General features: G+C 40.3%; 1 protein-coding gene across 12 annotated transcripts in view; it reads left to right on the top strand.

Annotated features, from left to right (window-relative positions):
• The window catches only part of Pde1c (phosphodiesterase 1C), a 535,503-nt gene that overhangs the window by 463,057 nt on the left and 50,176 nt on the right, over positions 1-22,270 (top strand). For all 12 annotated transcript variants that reach the window (XR_002378135.1, XM_029478710.1, XM_029478709.1 and 9 more), the window contains 5 exons: positions 287-368; positions 2,961-3,081; positions 5,696-5,871; positions 16,088-16,309; positions 20,091-20,168. Coding sequence is in view for 11 of the 12 variants with exons in the window: in XM_029478710.1 (XP_029334570.1) it covers positions 287-368; positions 2,961-3,081; positions 5,696-5,871; positions 16,088-16,309; positions 20,091-20,168 (679 nt within the window). In the remaining variant the exon portion in view is untranslated. The remainder of the gene's footprint in view (positions 1-286; positions 369-2,960; positions 3,082-5,695; positions 5,872-16,087; positions 16,310-20,090; positions 20,169-22,270) is intronic.

Genomic DNA, 22,270 nt, shown 5'->3' with positions numbered 1-22,270 from the left:
CATGGATTGCTGCCTAGTTTTCCCTGGGGAACCTATTGCAGGCCCAGTAAAACTTCCTTTGGGACAGCATGAGCCTTTGCATTAAGAGGGAATGATTGTTCCCCAGAAGCCACCACTACTTGGTGTCTTTTGTTTAGAGAAGCATGCCCCCCAGGACTTATTATGCAATGTAATAGTAATCATTAAGATAAAAATAAGTGGCCTAAGCAGTAGCTGGCGTTGTAAATAGATTCTGAGCAGCTCAGCACACTGTTCTTTTGTTCACCGTGACCTTCTATTTTTCTAGGGTGACAGAGAAGCAGAGCTGGGGCTGCCATTTTCTCCTCTTTGTGACAGAAAGTCAACCATGGTTGCTCAGTCACAAGTGGGTAGGTATTTGCCAGATGATTGGAAGGGGCATCAGATGATACATATATGTAGTGGTCGGGGCCACTGAGCTTGGGGATCCCAGGTGGGGCTGGATCTCACTGCTGCCAGCCTCTGGCAGGGTGGAGTCCTGTCTTTCTCTATGGACTGTGGTTGGTTCTGGAAGAGATTGTACAGAGTCACCCTGGGGTCTCCATCATTTCTACCAAAAGGAAAGGGAGCTTCAACTTCTCAAGGAGATGGCCATGCATACCGTAGTTAGGAAGCCTGTTTGCTTCAGCTGCCATTGTGCTTCAATATGAGAAGTAACCTCACCACCGTGCTGCTTCTGTCTGCACTCAGGACTTAACATTTACAATGGAATACCAAGATAGTATATGGAGAACAACAATATGAACTACCCAGTACCCCAGAGCTCGTGTCTCTAGCTGCATATGGAGCAGAAGATGGCCTNGTCNGCCATCATTGGGAAGAGAGGCCCCTTGGTCTTGCAAACTTTATATGCCCCAGTACAGGGGAATGTCAGGGCCAAGAAGTGGGAGTGGGTGGGTAGGGGAGCAGGGCGGGGGGAGGGTATAGGGGACTCTCGGGATAACATTCGAAATGTAAATGAAGAAAATATCTAATAAAAATTGAAAAAAATAAAAGTTTTTAAAATAAAAAACAAAACAAAACAAAAAAATAAACCCAAAGAGCCTTTAAACAGAGGTGGTCCACATAGTAAGGAGTCATATTTGAGCTATATCTGAGAAAGTATTCAAGCAGTGTCTAGGTAGGTTGTAATAGATATTAGTACATGTTGGCAGTGGCTTAGTGGTAGAAAAAATGACACTGCAGACAGGAGATGGAGAAAGCAGAGAGATTAAAACTGCTTAACATGGTCAGTGAATTCTCTGTAGCTCCAGTATGGCAGGAGCAGTGGGTAGGGAATTTGATAAAGAAAGAGACATTATAGAGAGAATCAGGCAAGGATTTTACATTGTGCCAAGAATAGCACATCCATATATTTTCCTGTAGGAAACGGGGGCATATCCAAAGAATTCTGTGTATCATCAAATACTGCCATTTGAACTCACAATTAAATTGTAGTGAACTGCAAAACAAATTTTGTTAACAGTGTTAGTTGATCAGATGAACCGTTCTTCCCTTGTGGGTTACATTGCAGGATGTTTGCTATCCTCTGCTGAGTGTCACCAGCACCAGTAGCATTATCTCCTTAGTAACTGTGGAAACTACATAGTCATTTCTGCATTTCCAGATACCCACTCAGAGGAGTGGGCAGTGTCCCCCTTGGTTGGTATTTAATTTCCTTCCTTACATGTGGCTGTGATGAGTTAGTGCCAGTGTGTGTTTATTTTCACTCAGTGAGTCATAAATACTCATCTAGTTTTCTCTTTTTGGTGTGTGTGTGACAGGGGAAGGAATGTTATTAATATAATCACTATATGTCACTATATGCTGGCTTTTACTACCTCCTCAGTATGGCCATCTTAAAAGGTATCATTTCATTAATGACCCTAACCCAGTTTTTAGCCCTTTTCTTCTCACTCTTCCCATCTCCTTCTGCCTCCTCTGTCTCAAGTCCACATCTTGTAGTCCATCCTCTGTCTTCTCTCATTTCTTCTGCTTTGCTGCTGGAGCCGCCTGAAGAATCCCTCTCAAGCCACCCACCTGGCTGTGCTGGGCCATGTGTACCTCTGGTAACCAGGTTACAATAGCTCTGCTTCTCCGTTTCTTTAACAAGACTTTGCTGCCTCAGTCTTTCCTACTCATTGCCTCTTCATGCCTCTTGTTGAAAGAACCATATCAAAGGAACCTTGAATATATCGCCACAAAGATGCACAGACTTCTTCATGCCAGCCCAGTACTCCTCCAATTCTAAACCCCAGGATCTTCCTTCCCTAAACTATGGATAACTGGCTCTCCAACCCTCTTCGCCCCTCCCTTCGCCCCTCCCCCCAAGTCCAAAGCATTCTTTACACCTAATCATCCCTCAGACAACTTTTGCATGCTTTCCCACCTCCCTCTACCCAGAATGAATAGCCACATCTCTCTTGCCACCCATCCTTCAGCATTCAGCTCAAACACCACAATCTCCACACACCTGTTCACTGCTCTCTATGGGAGCAAAATGTCTCCTCTCCATTCTCTTCTGTTTCTTTCCTAGGAGCCTTCTTCTTGGTTTCTCCTTTGGCCCTGCAGAAATTCTAGGGGTCGTTTTTGTGCCCACTAAATCTTACCTATAAATTCCCTGAGGGCTGCTCAGTTGAATTATTCATCTTCAGCCTTTTACAAAACACATCACAGTGCTTATTACATAGCAGGTGTTAAATTGTATTTTTAAGCATTAAATTGAATCACTTATTGAAAAGTCCTGAGGAAATTATATAGGGGAAATGAAACTGACTCATGGCATCAGTGAGAATGAGACTAACTAGCTCTTGGCAGATTTGGAGCTCCTATGTAGATGTGGTGTTTTGTTTGCTTGGTTGGGTTTTTGTTTGTTTAAGGAAAGACTAATTGGTTTCTAGTGGAAAACCTGGGCTGGCCCCTGTTAGCATGTTGTTATCTGAGTCATTGCTGCTTCTCCGTAGGTTTTATTGACTTCATTGTGGAGCCCACCTTCACTGTGCTCACGGACATGACCGAGAAGATTGTGAGTCCATTAATTGACGAAAGCTCCCAGGCTGGTGGGACAGGCCAGAGGAGATCAAGGTCAGTGGGGAAAGTTTGAAACCTGGTGGCGATGGAAATCTCTTGTTGGGGGTATGTGTGGTATCACAATGAGCTGTACTTCTTTTACTTCTTACAGGGGACATGTCTACCTCCTTTTCTTTCGTAGGAGTTGAGATGATGCTATCTGTGTTCTCTAGGCTGACCCATAACAGGTCAGGCAAAGTCAGAGCAGAATGCCCCTAGTCTCAGAAATCTTTGTTTCTAAGCAGCACTGATGATTATACTTCTGCCATGCACAGTCAGCCCTTGTTCCTGATCATGTAGATAATCATGCTTTGGATCAGATGTCTTACAAGAGATGAGGCTGACTATCATCTCTAAGTTTAGAAAAGAAAGTGGAATACAGATTGTAAAAATATACAGCACCTCAAATTTAAGTGTTTTCTAGTGCCATGGGTCATAGCATAAAACATAAGGATATCAGAGTAAAACAGTAGAGGTCATGCTATATAGCCTGTTGTCAGGCTTAAAATCCTGATTCCGTTGCTTATTAACTTGTGTAGCCCCAGACAAGTCAGCTCAGTGCCCTAGTTTCATTCCCTGTATCTGTGATAAAATATTGACAAAATCAACTCTAATGGAGAGTTTATTTGTTGTATAGTTCCTGGTTATAGTCTTGCATTATGGGGAAGTCAAGGCAGGAATTTGATGCAGCAGGTCACATCCACATTCAAGACCAAAGAGAGTCAATTCGTGTATATTTACTCGAGTTGACTTTTTCCTTTTTGATACAGTCCAGGATCCAAGCCTTATGGAAGTCCCAAAGTAGGCTTCAACTTTCCACATCAATTAATATAATGAAAATAATCCCACATACATGTCCACAAACAAGCAAACTGATGAACATGACCTAGATAATTCCTTGTTGAGACTCTTTTCCCAGTTGATAGAACACACTGCACATCATTATTAGTGATCCAAATAGGATCGTAACTGGCCCCTGCAGAAAATTGTAATTTTCTGTACAAAGTGTGGAAGACAAAATGGGTGTAGAATACCAGACAGCTAGATAAGTCATAAAGTAATAAATTTCACAATTGTAATGGAGAGAAGGACTAGCCACATTAAACATCACTTGTAAGAGATGCTGAGAATTTTGGATGCTGCTGCTTGTAGCTGTCTCTGGTGAGAGCTGTTTGATAACATGGTTTGTACCTATGTCAGGCAGCCAGAGGGTTCCTCTCACTTGTCAATTTCTCTAATAAAGGGAGAAAAGAACATACACTGGATTTCTGTATTGACTTTTCAAGGTTGTATTACTACAACCCTGCAGGTACCAACCTGTAAATGCATTGGAAAGGAGGAGGACAGAAAGATTTTTTAATATTCCTGCTTTTAATCTATTCACACTAGTAACATGCATGTAAATAGTACAGACCTTCAGCAACAAAGTGTGCCTTTGACTGTAATAGTCCAACACCTAACTTTATTATATATCTTTATATGGTTTGTGTGGAGATGCTTACCATAAATTAATAAAAGACTTGCCTTGATGGATGCTTAATTTATAAAATTTCACTTTGTAACAATTATATGGTTGCTAGATAAACAATTAAACTAAGGATGGTTAATATGAGTATACATCAAAGATGCTAAAACTGAGGACAGAGCCCTGATAAGTTCAGATACTTTCTTAGCTCTTCAAGTACTGGTTGAAATGAATGCCAGTAATTTTTCGTTATCATTCACTGATACATGGTAGTAACTTGTATAGCTACTTAGGAATATGCAATCCTTCATCAGAAGACTTACTCTCTTGATGTTTCCAATATGTCCCATGTTGAAAGCACAAAGTAGAATTCATTTAAAATTAGATCCTTGGCAAGGTCTGGTCATCTGCCATCCCTAAGAAGCATAGGAGAAGCATCATGTTTTATGAGCTTAGGGAATTGAGACTAGAATTTTAAAGGCCAATGAAATGACTCAGTAGGTAAGGGGAAACGTTATCAAGCTTGATGGTCCAAGTTTGCTCCCCAGAACCCACATGATTAAAGAAGACAGTTCCTGAATATTGTCCTCTGACTTCCACATGTATACCCTGGTATGTGCAGATAGGTAGGTAGGTAGATAGATAGATAGAATAGAATAGATTAGAATAGAATAGAATAGAATAGAATAGAATAGAATAGCTATAACATTAGAGGATCTTGAGTCCAGGAGGAGGGTAAACTAAAGAACACATATTGGTTTGCCAACTAGCTTGGAATAGTGGTCAGTGATAGATTAATTCATCCTGAAACAAATAGAACTCCATTTAAATTTTTTTCATTTCAAAAAACAAAACAGATCAAATAAATGCTAGCGGATCCTAGTTACCAGAAAAAAAGAATGCCCATGCAGCATAGAAGGAAGTAAGGAATACCGTGACACATGAACATGCAGTGTTGTGGTTTTTCCTGCTAAAGCTCTGAATTTCATATTCATGTTATATATGAAACAGAATCTCCACAAACCCCAGGGCCAGGGAGTTTCATGAAGACAGCTCAGCAAATCCCACTCAGCATTCTGTGGCCTCTCTCACTGCTTGCAGGCTTGCATGCTGCAGATGCTGACACTAACACTCATCTTTGGTATGATTTCTTCTGTTCCCCAGTTTGAACAGCATCAACTCAGCAGATGCAAAGCGATCCGGTGTCAAGAGTTCTGGGTCAGAAGGAAGTGCTCCCATCAACAATTCTGTCATTCCTGTTGACTATAAGAGTTTTAAAGCCACTTGGACTGAGGTGGTGCAGATCAATCGGGAGCGGTGGCGAGCCAAGGTACCCAAAGGTAATGTGCTCTTCAGGAAGAATCTTCTACAATTATCCAGGCAAACTCAGTGCTCACTTGCAAAACAAGTGGCTGCCTTCTATGATTTATGGGCCTTTTAAGCATGGCACATTGCTCCCGAGACTGGGTTCTGAGTGCTGAATACTCCCATATGATAATTCTTATTCTCTCGAATGCTGAGTGCATGGCAGGATATGGCTGGCCTCCAAGCCAATTCTCCCTTTCTGTAACACACCTAATCCTCTTCTAGTGTTAGTACTGGGGTTAGTACTTCTTGGTCTCTGCTAGGCTATCTTGTTTTACATTTCATGTCAGCTGCCACAGCTGTAAAGCCTTTCTCTCATCTACCTTAGTAAAGCCTGGTCAATAGCTACGGTCTGCTGTGCCATGGTATGAGAAGCCTTAGTATTCTTCTAGCAACTTCCTGTCCTATGGATGGTTTTCCTCTACTTGTTCCCAACCATGAAACTGACTGATGCAGTTTTTGTTTTGTTTTGTTTCTGTTGTTGTTTTGTTTGGTTGGGTTTGGGGGAGGTGATAATAACTTGTAAGTAAACTGAAGTTTCCTGAAGCAAATCTCATCAAGTTCAGGTCAGAAAGCTGTGACTCTTGCTATTATGCACAAAAATTATAAAATGTCATGCCTTGGGGGTTTTAGTTCATATATTCACATGTTTGCTTTTATTATTGACCATGACTGGCACATACAACATGATCACACTGTTTAGATAGAGAGGCACATGTATATAGGGAACACAAGTCCGAGTAATATGAATCTATGATGGCAGATCTCAGGGAGACTCAAAGATGTGAATTAGTTCTTGATGTTCAGGGATGGGGGTGATGGTAGGAGACTTTGTAGAGGTGAGCTTTCAATAGCAGTCAGTGTCTCCTGTCACCTGTTGTGTGCCATATACTTTCTAGATTCCATGCCCAGTGCCAAAGGATATTGTGGATATCCCTATCCTCTGGGTCCATAGGAAAGGGCATTTATGTTAGAGTTTGATACAATGGATGAGGGAGAATGAATACTTTGTATGTATCAACATCCCTGAGCCCCAAACCCTCAGAGCAGCCAAGATTCTTGAGGCTTTGTCCTCAAACAACACCTGCACTGTTCTTCTGCCTGTGTCAGCACATGTGGAAAGAAGGTAGGATGGTAAATGCTTTGGGATATATTCTGTTGCTATAACAAAGTATCTGATACTCACTTATTTTACAAAGAATTAAGGTGTTGGTTTCAGCCTTGCTTGCTTCATGGCAGATGGAGTTACATGAAGAGTCAGAGCCAGTGTGCAAATTTAAATTCCTATTCTCATAATCCCACTGACATCATTGTGGTGTCCCTACCCTCGAGATCTGGCCTAGTCCTCGTTACATCACAGAGCTCCTATTCCAATTAACCTTTACATTTAACGGTTGAGCTTTTGATACATGAAAGCTAGAGGACAACTCTAAGTCCTCGCATTGCATTTGTGGATTCTGCAGTCCCCACCCTAGATAGCTAGAAGCATCCAGCAGCTGGACTGTTTCAAAGGCTAGACACTGACGTGCCATCAAAAATCCTGAAAATAATAATTCAGGTAAGACAAGGAGTTTAAATTTATAGTGTTCTTGGGGCATAACTAGGTCATTATCTTCTGGGGACAGATGTTATACCCTGAGCTATGGAGGGAACCAACACCTGTTCTATATTTTAATTGTAAGCACTGAGGGTCTATTCAAAAGCTTCTAGCAATTTAAATCCTCTGTGTTGGCAGGCTACTGCACCATTGGAAGAACATTCTCCCATGATTATTATACCTGAACATCTAATTTCTGACAACACACAATTTAAGGAGGTCATTCAAAATCATTTGTTTGCAATTATCTTGGTTACTGAAATTACCTTCTGAACTAATCACCTGGGGAAACATTAACTGGCTTTTTTTTTTCCCAAAGAATAACTGGTCCTTTCAAAAGGACAGATAAACACCCCATCATTTTATAATGCACTAGCTTTGCAGGTAGAGATACAGAAACTATTTTAAGCAGCAGGAAAGGACTTATCCCTTAACCCTGCTTGGGGCCTTTGGGAAGACATCCAGTAGGTAGAATTTGAAGGACATTGGGATTTTCTTGAGGATATTAGAAATAGGAGCTGGAGGGGTGAAGAAGATACCAACATAGTAATACATAATAAAAGAAATCTTCATGGTGGTATGTGTTTGTAATCTCATGATGGGGAACAGAGACTGCTCACTTGGGCTCACTGCCCCCCTAGCCTAGCCCACGTGAAGATCTGTATGTAGGTCAGTGAGAGACCCTGTCTTGGGGTGTAGGTAAGTACTACATGAGGAAAACACACACACACACACAGAGAGAGAGAGAGAGAGAGAGAGAGAGAGAGAGAGAGAGAGAGAGCAGAGAGGAGAGAGGAGAGACAGAGAGAGACAAAAGAAAGAAAAATATATACACATTGTACTGGCTAGTTTTGTGTCAACTTGACACAGCTGGAGTTATCACAGAGAAAGGAGCTTCAGTTGAGGAAATGCCTCCATGAGATCCATCTGTGAGGCATTTTCTCAATTAGTGATCAAGGGGGAAAGGCCCCTTGTGGGCAGGACCATCTCTGGGCTGGTAGTCTTGGGTTCTATAAGAGAGCAGGCTGAGCAAGCCAGGGGAAGCAAGCCAGTAAAGAACATCCCTCCATGGCCTCTGTATCAGCTCCTGCTTCCTGACCTGCTTGAGTTCCAGTCCTGACATCCTTTGGTGCTTAACAGCAAGGTGGAAAATGTAAGCCGAATAAATCCTTTCCTCCTCAATTTGCTTCTTGGTCATGATGTTTGTGCAGGAATAGAAACCCTGACTAAGACAAATACGAAAGCAAAAGGAACACAATCCAGCCCCTAGGTTATAGATAATTAGGGGCCTATAGCTTAGCTATGGGGGCCACATTTAGTTAGCAGAGAAATGGAGAACTGAATCCCGGCTTACAGGGTTTCATCCTGGCAGGTAAGCACTCCCTTCTGGACATGGTCATTCAAAATTATCTCAGAGTTAGCACTAAGAACTGAAGAATGTATGGAGAGCACTAAGGAGCAAATCTGACTTAGTGTTTGGTAAGAGGGAGCTGCTATTTACATATATTACAGAGGAGCAGGGTTAAAACACTGGCTGTGACAGTGTCAACTCAACTCAGCTCGCACTTTAATCCCTGAGCCGTGCTGTTCATAGTGAAGAATTCTGGTTTGCAGTTACATTGGTAGTGGTCAGTCTGAGTAAATGATCCCCGACTGTTTTCCTTATTGACTTAAAAAATACCAAAGGACTCTGTTTTTGAGACAAGCTATCTTCCATAGACCTTTGAACATGTGCTGTTAGGTTTAAGTGGTGTTATCCAACCTGAATTACCAAGTTATGTAGACCAGTATACTCATTAGTTATGAAAGAGTTAATGGTTTGAATAATATTCTGAGTCAAGTATCATTTCTACCCTAAAACTTACAGGTATAACAGTCAATCAATATAGTTTGTATTTATTAATTTCTATCCACTATTTAATACTTTTACATATACATTTTCTACTAGTGAAATATGTTTAGTCCATAAATGCTGGACTATTTAAAATATCGATGTAGAAGAGAATAAAATCATTCTAACTCATCCAAATGTCAGTAACTCTTGCTGATGCTCTGAACCAACCTAGTTTTGCTCAGTTGTGTATACACATAGTAAGCTTCCCCCCCCCAAATAAATATTACAGTGAAATGTCATTTACATTCTACTGTTGTTTCCCACCTTGGGCATTTTATCCTGATGCTGGATATTCAGATGCAATGCTGTCTGGAATACAATCATTGAGCTACTCCTTCATTGCCGAGTGTTACAGTTCCAGGTCATTGCTGCATATAATGTTGTTATAAATATGAAAAGTTAAAAAAACTCCATGGGATTCTTCTGTAAAGAGAGACAAGAACTTTAAAATCTTTTGAAACCAAATTCTTCTCTGGCTTTTTCTTGAAACTAAATTTTCTCTCTCAGATGCAAGAAGAGTGAAACTGTCTATTTCTCTCCATTAGGATATCCACATTCTTATTGTTGAGTCATCATAATATTTACATATTGAGGAAAATATTTTAGTTGTAAAGTATCCTGAACTTTCTATCCAGCCACAGACTGTCAGGTTTCATAGGCTTTGCTGAGTCAATATTATTATACCACCTACATCTACCCTCCCACAAACTTGCTTTAAGTTTCTTTATTGGACAGTGAGTCTCAATAAACATAATAACAAATCACATATGATATATAGTGAGAATCTCTGCACTTGTTGAGAATTTTGTTTTTGCTTGCTTATCAGCACTTGGCTTTTGTTGACTACTATGGTGTTCCCAGCTTGGATTAGAAGAACAACTATGTTGTTTCCCATCCAGCTTAGCTTTGCACATTTTTTTTAATTTTTAGATTTTCTTTTGTACATGAGTGTTTTGCCTGTATAAATGTATATGCACCATGTGTATGCACGGTGCCCTCAAAGATCAGGAGAAAGGGCCAGGTGCCTTCAAACTGGAGTTAGGGTTAGTTATAGAACAACACATGTGAGAGAAGCAAGTGCTCTCAACTCCTGAGCCAACTTTCCAGCCCAATACATTTTTTTAAACATTTGTTTTCATTTTTATCTTTAACACTTATTTCTTTTTTAAAAATAAACTTTGCACATTTATTATGTATCATTGACACATTTTCCTCAATTTTAGATTTTTAACATTGATTGAAATTTCCTTTCAGCTACTATACTTAGGAATCTGCTATAAAAACACCTTATGAACTCTTAGGCATGCCCTTAGTGCCCTCCTTATTTCTGTATGGAGTGTAATAGACAGATATATACGTACTTATATTGGCAGGTTAGATTCCTGTCTCTTAACTCATTTCATATTACCATCCTCTCTCCTCCATCTCTTTCTCTCCTGTTTAAGTCAGCAGTTCAGAGTAAATTAAGGGAGAGGTACCTAGTGGAATTTCCACTAACAAATTTATAGTATTATTACTTAGGCATGTTGAAGCAAGATGAATAAAGACACAAGTACATTTTTATGACTGTGTAGACATCCAATGTGAGAAATCCCAGATCATAAATGAGAAGTACAATTTACAGATTCCAAGGGCTCTGCCATACCCTAACTCTTCATCTGTCTGTCTTTGGTTATTTTCTTAATGAGTCACCTCAACCAATGACTGGCCCAACTTGTGACCCATCCCATGGGACAGAGCCAACCCCTGACACTATTAATGATACTCTGTTATGCTTGGAAACATGAGCTTAGTATAACTGTCCTCTAAGAGGCTTCATCCAGCAGCTGATGAAACCAGATGCAGAGACCCATAGCCAAACATTAGGCAGAACTCAGAAGTCTTATAAAAGAGTAGAAGGAAGGATCAAGGGAGCCAGAGGGATCAATGATACCACAAGAAAGCCTACAGAGTCAACTAATTTTGGCCCATGGGGGCTCACAGAGACTGAACCACCAACCAAAGAATATGCACGGGCTGGACCTTGGACCTCACATATATGTAGCAGATGTGCAGCTTGGTCTTCATGTGAGCCCCTGAACAATTGAAGCAGGGACTTTCTTTGACTCTGTTCCACCCTTTGGATCCCTTTCCCCTAGCTGGGCTGCCTTGTCTGACTTCAGTGGAAGAGGGTGTACCTAGTACTGGATGGATTGGTACCCATAGTGGGCGGGGGGTTCTTTTCTTAAAGAATAGGGGAAAGGGGGAATAAGGGAGGGAGTGTGTGAGGCAGAGACTCAGGCAAAAGAGCGAGGGGGCTAGAGTTGGGATGTAATATGAATAAATAAATTAGGGAAAAAGGAAAAGAAAACAAACCATAAAGTTTACAGCCTACTAGTCAATAAGCCTTGGAATAATGCTGAGGTGTCTAGATCTAAGATCCAACAAATAACTTCTCTGTATCCATGCCACCACTGGAACATGTGGGTCTGTGAAGATCTCACCAACTTCCTCACCATAGAATGATAGTATCTATACTAATAAATTCACCCTAAGACTATAAAGGAGTCTGATTGCAGATGGAAAGAAACCAACCTCGTGGGGATGTCATTTTAGTCTTATATATGTTTGCAAGAGTCGCTATCTTCAGTAGTATCTCTGTACACTCTATGGATTGATGTCATTCACACAAGTTCCAGGCAGAAGGTGATTAGACAAGCCAAAGAGCATTGTGGAGTCTTGGCTAGAATTTACTAGAAGATTGTTGCAGAGAAGGGACTCACACTGTGGGCCACTGTGATCTGATCATGATGTAATAAGAGCTACCGTTTGTTAACTTAAAATAGCTTTTGCATGTCAGCTGCACTTGAGCAAAAACAGATTTGCTTCCCAAATGCCTTCTCCCCTTCTCAGTTGTTTTTGTACATCTGTGGAAAATTGGTCTGACTCAGTTGTCAAATGAATATTTCTTTCTAAGATGATATTTTATGGTCTTCCATAGTAAACTACAATTAAACAGCTTCAGATTTTATTTAAATGATTTTCAGCTTGGAGATATTTTGAGTGTTGGAAGTTTTCCATGTATTCTGTAATGAGTCTGTGAAGGTAGCCGTAGCTAATCTTCTCTGACAGTGCATTCTAAATATGAATGACTCTGCCTCTCCTTGTTTGTGTTTCCTTCTGTCTTTGTTTTTTACAAGTTATCTTTTAAATACAACAAAATAAAATATAATATGAAAAAATAAAAGCTATCACATTGGGGTTGGATAAGACAAACAGAAGGAGAAGAGCCTAAGAGAAGGCACAAGCATCAGAGACATACCTGTTCTCACATTCAGAAGTCCCATAAAACACTAAACTGTAAGCTATAATATAGACACAGAGAACCTGTGGCAGGTCTGTACAAGGAAAGTGCATGCAGCCTTAGTCTCTCTGAGTTTGTATGACTTTTGGTCATGTTGGTTTGGAGTTCCTTGTTTTCTTGGTGTTCTTCATCCCCTCTGGCTTGGACACTCTTTCTGCCTCCTCTTCAGCTTGGTTCCCTGAGCCCCAAGAGAAAGGGTTTGATGGAGACATCCCATTTAGGGTTGAGTGTTCCAAGGTCTCTCACTCTCTGCATAATATCTGGCTGTGGGTCTCTATTGTTCCCATCTGCTGTAGGAGGAAGCTTCTCTACTGACGGCAAAGCACTGATCTATGAGCATAGTAAAAAAGAAAAAACAGTCATCTTTTTATTTACCTTTTTTATAAGTTAAAGAAGCTAATGCCTGCCTATTATTCCTTTTATAATAGGACCAGAGAATCTCTATGCTTTGGTGTTTCATCATTCTAAGGTGCTGGGTTGCATTGGTAGTTCATATAACTCGTATGCATGAATGACATCTCGAAGCTTCATCAAGCTTCAAGAAAACATGATGTGTGCTATACACCATGCCAAGCAATGATGAACATGACATTTGACCCTCTCCTCAAAACACCTAAAAATACAAAGAAGCCTTAGTGAATATCCTAGGAGCCCCATCTGCTTGGCAACCTATTGGGAATGGCAACCCACCATCTTTTAAAGGGCATTCTTTCACTTTTTAGTTTACATTTTTGTTGAAGTCAGAAGATATTATTATCCTGCATATGAATATGATACTTATTTGTACAGAGATGTTTTTATATCCTCTCATTGTAAATTGTAAATACATCTTGTTGAGGAAAAGAATGTCATAACATACTGAATGACAAATACTTAGACTTTACATCAGAGCTTCTTAGCACATGCTGTGTGCCAAAAATAAAGATGTGAGATATCCTATTCTATCCTATCCTACCCTATTCTATCCTGTCCAATCTGATCCTTCTCCTTCTTTTAGAATCTGATTTACTTTGTTTGAGACAAGGCCAGATCATTGACTTGATTGAAAGAATGAATGAGTTAGCAAATGGTTGGCAGATCAATGAAATGATAAATAAAAATCTCATGATATGTTAAAGATAATGTCCATAATAAACATGTGCAAGGACCTGCCAAGTAAAAATAAAACCAGGCACCATGAACATCCACAGAATACATGGCATAGAGCTGAGTGAACCCAACCTGGGCCTTACCAGGACACAGAGTACTTTAGCAGCTAACACAAAGCGAAATATCAGACACACAGTCTCTCTGGTGTCCATTAGATTAAAGCAATTATCCTGTATGAAAACAACTCAAAGAAAAATACTAACTCAACAGGAACACAGGGAGCCCCTGGTAATGAGAGGTAGGAAACTTTTCACTCATCTAGAGAAACATGCAATACTGCTTTTCACAGAGCAGCCTAAAGGTATCAGGAGTGTCTTTAGCGTGAGCTCCGTGGGGCAAGTCCCTAGCACTTACAGGGTATTTGGCTATGTGAGGGGTCTTTCACTTATGTTTTTCTCTTCAGTTGAGACCTGCCATTTGCCCTCCAGCTTCCATTATCTTATCTGTGCCTGTCCTTGGTTATTTGAACATTTTATCTGTGATTAACTCCTTGTCAAATCTCCTTTTGGGGGGCCAGTTCAACATCTAGAAACATAACAAGCGTGTTCTTCTCATAGCCTTCATGCTGTCTCATTTCTTGGATGAATGCTTCAGTTTTTACAGATTATTCCTTGCTCTGTTTCTCATCGCTCGGCACTTGGTCAAATGCTATCTTCCCAAGAAATCCTTCTTCGCCCTTTTGTCTAAAGCCACCTCTTGCCCTGTGCTATGAACCATCCTGTCAAGTTGTTTCATAATCAATTCTTGCAATAAACTTTGAAAATCCAAGGTTATCTTAGCCATTATTTTTTTCTTAATTATAATCTTCTTCATACTTCTGCCATGTTTGTTGCCATATCCCCAGTATCAAAAATTGTTCCTGACAATATAGCTGCTCATTAAATACAAGTTGAGTGAACAAGCCAATCTTTTCATAAACATGTGACCTATGTACTTATACTGTATTTTTATTAACTAGTGAGACAATCAGTGACATTAGAAATAATATAGATACTCAGTAAAAGGGAGGACCCAGAGTGAGTATATGGCCGTACTGAAGGCCACCTTTTTTCCTGAGGACAGTTAAGTGCCTCAGGCTGGGGGCTTGCTTTTAGCTTTCTGAAGTTTGACCCACCGCTTCTAGTTCTAAGTTCACTAACTGGCTTGAGTTTGGACTCTTCTAATAATGGTTATTTTCCCCAACGTTTTATTGCATAGTCAGTTGTCAAGGTTTCTGCTATAAGTGTTAGGTAAACCTTATAAGATGCTGTATTTTATTTTATTTTATTTTATTACTATGACTGGGGAGAGTCTGATCACGTCTTTCATTCTTCATTAAAATATGACCATAAAATAGGGTCACAAGACAGTTTTTAAGGATGAGCAGGAATAACCTTTGATGACTGCTGACCATAGTGCATGACATGAGAATACACGCACTAGAGGTTATCAGCAGTAAGAACAGCAGTGCACATGCCATCACTCCCATTATTATGTTCTCTAATTCCCTCTTCTAACTCAGTGCTTTTAGAAGTTGCCCATCCCATAATCAGCTTCTAAACGCTGACACCATTGCATACACTAGCAAGATTTTGCTGAAAGGACCCAAAGATAGCTGTCTCTTGTGAGACTATGCAGGGGCCTAGCAAACACAGGAGTGGATGCTCACAGTCAGCTATTGGATGGATCACAGGGCTCCCAATGGAGAAGCTAGAGAAAGTACCCAAGGAGCTAAAGGGATCTGCAACCCTATAGTTGGAACAACATGATGAACTAACCAGTACCCCGGAGCTCTTGTCTCTAGCTGCATATGTATCGAAAGATGGCCTAGTCGGCCATCACTGGAAAGAGAGGCCCATTGGACTTGCAAACTTTATATGCCCCAATATAGGGGAATGCCAGGGCCAAAAGAATGGGAATGGGTGGGTAGGGAAGTGGGGGGCGGTATGGGGGACTTTTGGGATAGCATTGGAAATGTAATTGAGGAAAATATGTAATAAAAAAAACAGTGGGGAAAAAAAAAAAAGAAGTTGCCTATCTTATTATTATCCTAAATACACATATAAATCTGACTTGAAGTAACCAAGAATATATCCAACAATCTCAATAAAGCCCTTAGGTCCTTTCAGTGTACTGGTTCCCATGGACATTGGTCTTGATTATTTTTCCAAAATGGAAGTTTTCCTGATGGTAGATCTCTCTTTCTTGGTCTCTTTGCTGTGGATACAGAAGAGAAAGCCAAGAAGGAAGCTGAAGAGAAGGCTCGCCTGGCTGCTGAGGAAAAGCAAAAGGAAATGGAAGCCAAAAGCCAAGCTGAACAAGGCACAACTAGCAAAGGCGAGAAAAAGACATCAGGAGAAGCCAAAGGTCAAGTCAACGGAACACGCAAGGGTGATAACCCTCGTGGGAAGAACTCCAAAGGCGACAAGGCAGGCGAAAAGCAGCAGAACGGTGAGGAGGGGCTGCTTGGAAAAGGCTCTCTTTGGGGTGATAATGATGTGACAAACAGAAACTGGTGTCACCTTCCCTCTGCTGGCAGCTGGCAGGGCTCCCTTTCCTTCAGAGATACAGTCACGATCCCATCCTATGACCACTTAGCTCTACTTTCTAAAACAGTACACATCTTTCTCCTGATGCCCTGGAGAATCTCACATGTGATGCAAATTCCAATTAACTAGCCCAGCACAACTTAGATTCTTATACTCATTGTCAAACCACCCAAATAAATATTCCATCCCTTTAACCAGGCCAGGCTCCAGTGTGCAGGAGCTCTATTTCCAAACTATGTATCTGTCTGTATATTGACATAGGCTTAAGCACACACATTAGGTGACCAGTCAGCCTGGTTTGCTGTAGATGAAGACTTCCTGGGATACAGATTTTTCAGTTATAAATTCAGAATGGTCCAGGTAAACTGAGGGCAATGAGACACTATCATCAGACAATTGGTGAGGTGAGTTCTTATATTTAATGAAGTGAATCTTTATTAACAGCTTTGTGTCATCCTCTATATTAGGTCTGGAGGATTTAGGAGTGGAAAGACTATGGAAAGTGTGTGTTGTTATGGGGATATAGTCACCCTCAAATGTAATTCTAAAGGAATATGTATGTGATGCAGAGAGGAGGGAGGGCAGTAGCAGATACAATGCCCAAGAGTCCTACATAAAGGAAGACATTGTTGTTGGTAGTTGAGGTAGTGGGATGAGGTGATTGGCTGATGATTTTTTGGAAGGAGGTGGATTCTGGTTTTTAAGAGTTTTAGTTTTAGAGAGAAAGGCTTCACAGACAGACAGATTAAGATAGGGTGAAGGCATAGAATCATCCCCCTTGCCTACACATAGGCAGGATTTTTATCTCCTGCAGGTGGCAAATGCGAGGCTCTGACTATATAACTATATAACAAGACACCTTTGCAAACAGATCTAGGCTCAAATCAATAACTGTCAATTTATTCTTCTTGCAGACCTTAGACTACAGAAACTTTTAATCTCTGTATAAAATATATATCAAACCTGTTCAGAGCCTTGGCTACTCATGAGATTTCAGTGATCTGATAGTCAAGACATTGAGAGAGACTGCCTTAAAACACTAGGTTGGTGGTACCTGAGGGACACCCAAGGTTGAGTTCTGGCCTCCACAGGTATGCACACATATGTGCATCCATTCCCCTACATGTATATACACATATACACAAGTACACATACAACTTGTAACATTGTAAACATAGCTCCATGTTACATATAGAAAAATTGAAACTCAGAAATGAAAAGACTTAAGCAACCATCAAATAGAGATCCTTAGCTTCTGGGAATCCCCATTTTTTGTTTCATAGCCAGCTTTTCCTATCTGCCAAGCCCAGTGCTGTTAGGAAGAGGAAGGGATCAGAGGAATGCAGAGCCCTGTCTGCTGTCTAGCTGACAGGGATGCTACATGCTTTCTGTAATGTGCCTGATGGTAAATCCTTTGGACCTCACAGCCCATGTATTTCTATCACAGCTATACATCAGCTAAGGAGAGTTCATGAATAGGTGAGGTTGTGGTCCTCTAGGACTTTATTTTTAGAAATTGAAGTTTAAACATGATATAATGTTCATGTCAAATGCTTATTTTGAATCAGCCCTTTGTAGATACAAAAGTCATTCTTAGTGTGTTCATACAAAACTGGACAGTGACATCATGCCAGCCCCTGGATATAATTGGTGACAGGAGCCAATGAATACAAACAAAATGAATATACTCAACCCTTCCCCATACCTCAATCCTTACTCCTATCAACAGGTTTTCAACTCTATTAAAACTTGAAGAGAAGGCAGAACATTAATTCACATTTAATACTTGAGGGAAAACTTAAAAGACACAAATGAGGACCCCAAACCTTGCTTGGTGTCATAGCCATGTTATAAAGTGAGAGTCAGTCTACCATTCTCCTTTAACATTAAGTTTGAAATGAGAAGTATAGAAAAGAATCAATTTAGAGCCATAAGAATGGCAGAGGGTAGTTGGGGACATGGATACAGCAGCCTAATTAAGATGATTTAGAGCTGCTTAGACGGCACCTTCATCCTGCTTGTAGAGCACCAACTCACATCTGCAACTGTTCCATGTACAGCCCATGGGAAGTCACCTAATGTGTTCTGTTCCAGGAATGTTAGCAAACAGGTATGAACTGCTTTCTCTTCTATGTGGACCACAAAAGTATTTTCTAGAATAGGGCTGAAGGATATTGGTTAGAGATCCCACCCCCTTGGTGATTAAAAGAGTTGCTAAGCCTTGTTTTCCACCAATGCAACTTCTCTGTGAGCAGTCCAGCTAAGTGAGGGTGTGTGCTGCTTGCCTGTTACCTCCATAGACATCTGCTGCAGAGATAGCTAGAGCTCTGGCTTAGAACAACATGGTAGGCCTCACACTAGGAGTGTGAAATTTCACATGGGGAAGATGGACTGTAGAAAACTGTCAGAGACACTCAGTCCATCTCTAGTGTTCTTAAACAGAGAAAGGAACTCTAAAAGAACGTTTTCATTCACTGGAGTTCAGAGGATTCTAATCATGTCCTCCAGCTAAACCAATCCTAAAAAGATCCTAAACACACCTTCTAAATCCTTCCAGCCAATCTGTTTATCCCACTTCAGTATTAGGAATTAAATTAAACCTTACAAATTAGCTCTAGCGGGTGGATAACCAGATTGTCCTCTAACTTGCTGACTCATGGTTTGGGGGAATACAGTTGTGCTTAAATTTCTATTTCAAGTCTTTGATTCATACATATGACTGTAAAGCTATTTTCTAAGTGAGAGATTTTTGACTTTACAGGTTACCAGAAGGTCATGAGCATTGTTCTTTGATTATAAATACTTTTATGTCTATTTCATAACAGCCATGTTTTAACACATTTCTAACACATTTCTAAAATGTTTATAAATACCTACTTCTTTGGATGCTCTTAAAACCAACTTGTTTTCTCTAGTTCCCTCATCAATGCATTATATAAATTCTTCACATATGTTTGCTCACATTTGTAAGTGTAGTCTTTTTAATTTTTGGAAATGACATTTTGTCAACTTTATTAATAACACATATAGAGTCTGCTTAAGATAGAGAACACAGTCTATAAGCAATACATGACATTGAACATTTACATGGCTCAGGTATATCTGTCCATCTACCTATATGTAAAGTAGACATTATTGGAGCTGGAGAGATGGCTCAGCGGTTAAGAGCACTGACTGCTTTTCCAGAGGTCCTGAGTTCAATTCCCAGCAACCACATGGTGGCTCACAACCATCTGTAATAGAATCTGATGCCTTCTTCTGGTATGCCTGAAGACAACTACAACATACTCAGATACAATAAAATAAAAGTAGACATTATTATTCCCATTCTGCAGATAAAAAACTAAAGCACAGCTATTAGTTAATATAATGAACTAGCTGTTAATTAGGACTTTCATGTATTCCAGGTTTTTCCTCATTTCACAGCCTAACAACAAAACCAAACTGTATTTCTTAGAAAAACACAACTGACTTAAGTACCAGACTGTTTGAGTGGGTACTTCAATTTTAATTTCTGACTATAATTCAATTTCCAGAATCAATCATGTGATCACTAATGATACTGATACTAGGTGTGTGGTCGCTCATCCTCTGTGCTGTACCAGGCCTTGTCCCGGGAGGATTTTAAGTTTTCCTACCTCTCCAGCTGCACACATTCAGTTTGTCATGCTTATTGCTTTCAGGTGACTTGAAAGACGGTAAAAATAAGGCAGACAAGAAGGATCACTCCAACACCGGAAATGAGTCAAAGAAAACAGATGGTAAGAGTGTCATTCTCGCCACTTTTCCTTAGAGTATACAACTCCTGCAAACTTGTTAGCATTGTGCCAGGAGGGAAGCAGTGCTGTCAATTGCTCCTCACATTCTGCCCCGATGAGACCTCATTGCATTTAAAGTGATAGGGCTATCATCTCTCTGTAGTAAGTTACAAATTCCCACTGTATCTTTTCCGTTCTGGCAATACTTTCTCATCACAAACACCCTCTGTTATGCCTCCTTTTCTGGCCTGACATTCTTTATTGCAAACTTCATGGAAACACAAAACAAAAAACAAAAAAAACAAAAACCCAAAAACTTGGTTCTAGACTTGCTGATTGTCATTCAGTAGACTAATGCACATTGTTAATATATGAGCTTGGGACCGTTGATGGTGCAATTAGAGGATGAAATGTAAGGGGGACAGGTTTTTGTAACCTGGCTAGCTCCCAAATAATTGACATAGCCTGATATTTTTATTAACAGGCTGTAAATTTAATCTGAGCAGATTCTGAGCTATTCTAATCCTCTAAGATATTCACCTTCCAGCCACAGGCCTCGAGTTACTTGCATTCAGTCTCTCCTTGTCTTGTTCTGCTGTTGCTGTCTGTCCTCATGCAGAACTTCCTTGGTGACCCTTTTCATGACTGACCTCATGGTCTCCTTCTTCCTCCACCTGCCTTGTGACCCTTCTTCTCCTGAACCCTTACCTGCCTCATGGTCAACTCTTTCTTCCTTGCTCCCTCCCTCTGACTCCTGACTGGGATAGGAAGTTTAGCCTTTCGATCTCCTCTGCCCAATCATAGCCTAGTCAGATTTTTATTAACCAATCAGAGATAACTAAGGAGCATCCTTTACCCAGTTTGATACAGGAGATTCTTCAATATCCATGACAATGCCCGTGGTCTGACAGTAACTATGTACAAGCCATTTCATCAGTGAGCCTCGAGTCACATGGGCCTGTGATGTGAGGTATTTCATAGGTACAGCTTTAGCTTTCATTAACAACTTTCCACTCATCTAAAGGCTGAGAGTTGTAATTATATGGCCTTTCCTCCTTGGATCTATTAGATGGAGTCATCTAGTTACACAAACGTCATTGTTTCCCTTGTAACCCAGACTCCTTCCTGGCCACCCTTACATTAATGGGCATGATATTCAGATAACAGATAATGTGAGCTTCTAGTAAATAGTTTTTGTCAAGGGTATCATATTTTCCATGCACTTTGTCTTCCTGATGACATCCTATTTGATGAAAGGCTGTTCTTTGAAGAACAAATGCTGGGAGATCAAATTGAGGAATAAGAGGGCATTTGAGTGCAACAGTAAATAGTTAGGAGTGGATTTGACGAAAACATTTTGTATACTTATACAAAATTCTCAAACAATAAATAAAAGTATATGTTAAAGAAAAAGAAGTTCAAGGTCACTCTTGGGTTTAGACTTGCCTGGCACTACATAAGACACATTCTCAAAAAGTAAATGGAGAATGGAGTGGTAACTAAGTAGTTAAGACCACTTGTTTTATTTGGAGGACCAGGGTTTAATTTCTAGCACCCACATGATAGCTCACAAGCATATGCAATTCCAGCTTGAGGGATAAGACACACTCTCCTGGCATCTTCAGGTACTGCATGCATACTGGCAAAACAACCTTACACATAAAATAATAAAAATAAAATAATTTTAATTTTAGGGGTTGGGGAATATGTCAACCCCTTTTAGTGTAGCAACAATGACAACTGTCTTTACTTTCATATGTGAAGTTTGTTATTAAACTGCTCCTTTTAAAAGCAATCAGAACACTCACTTCAAGTGTCTTATCATATAATATCTAGGGAACTCACACCTGGAATTTCTCACCAACTTGCTCATGCAACCAGAAACCACTTGATTCCTCCTTCAATAATTGTGTCTAAGAAGTGAATTATGCAGAAATAAAATGCAATTTAAAATGAGAAAGCTTGCTCAAATGCCAGAGGCTCTTTGTCAGGTGTCATTAGACCAAGTCAAGCAGTCCACCCCAGAAATACTCTGTGGAGGAACAGTGTCTCCTGCAAACACAGCACTCAGTCCTGCACTTAACAACTGACCATACTCCTCATCT

Source organism: Mus caroli, chromosome 6 (genome assembly GCF_900094665.2).
Source record: "Mus caroli chromosome 6, CAROLI_EIJ_v1.1, whole genome shotgun sequence".
Taxonomy (NCBI): Eukaryota; Metazoa; Chordata; class Mammalia; order Rodentia; family Muridae; genus Mus; species Mus caroli.
Note: the sequence above shows the minus strand (reverse complement) of the source record. Positions and strands in the feature narration are given on the sequence as shown.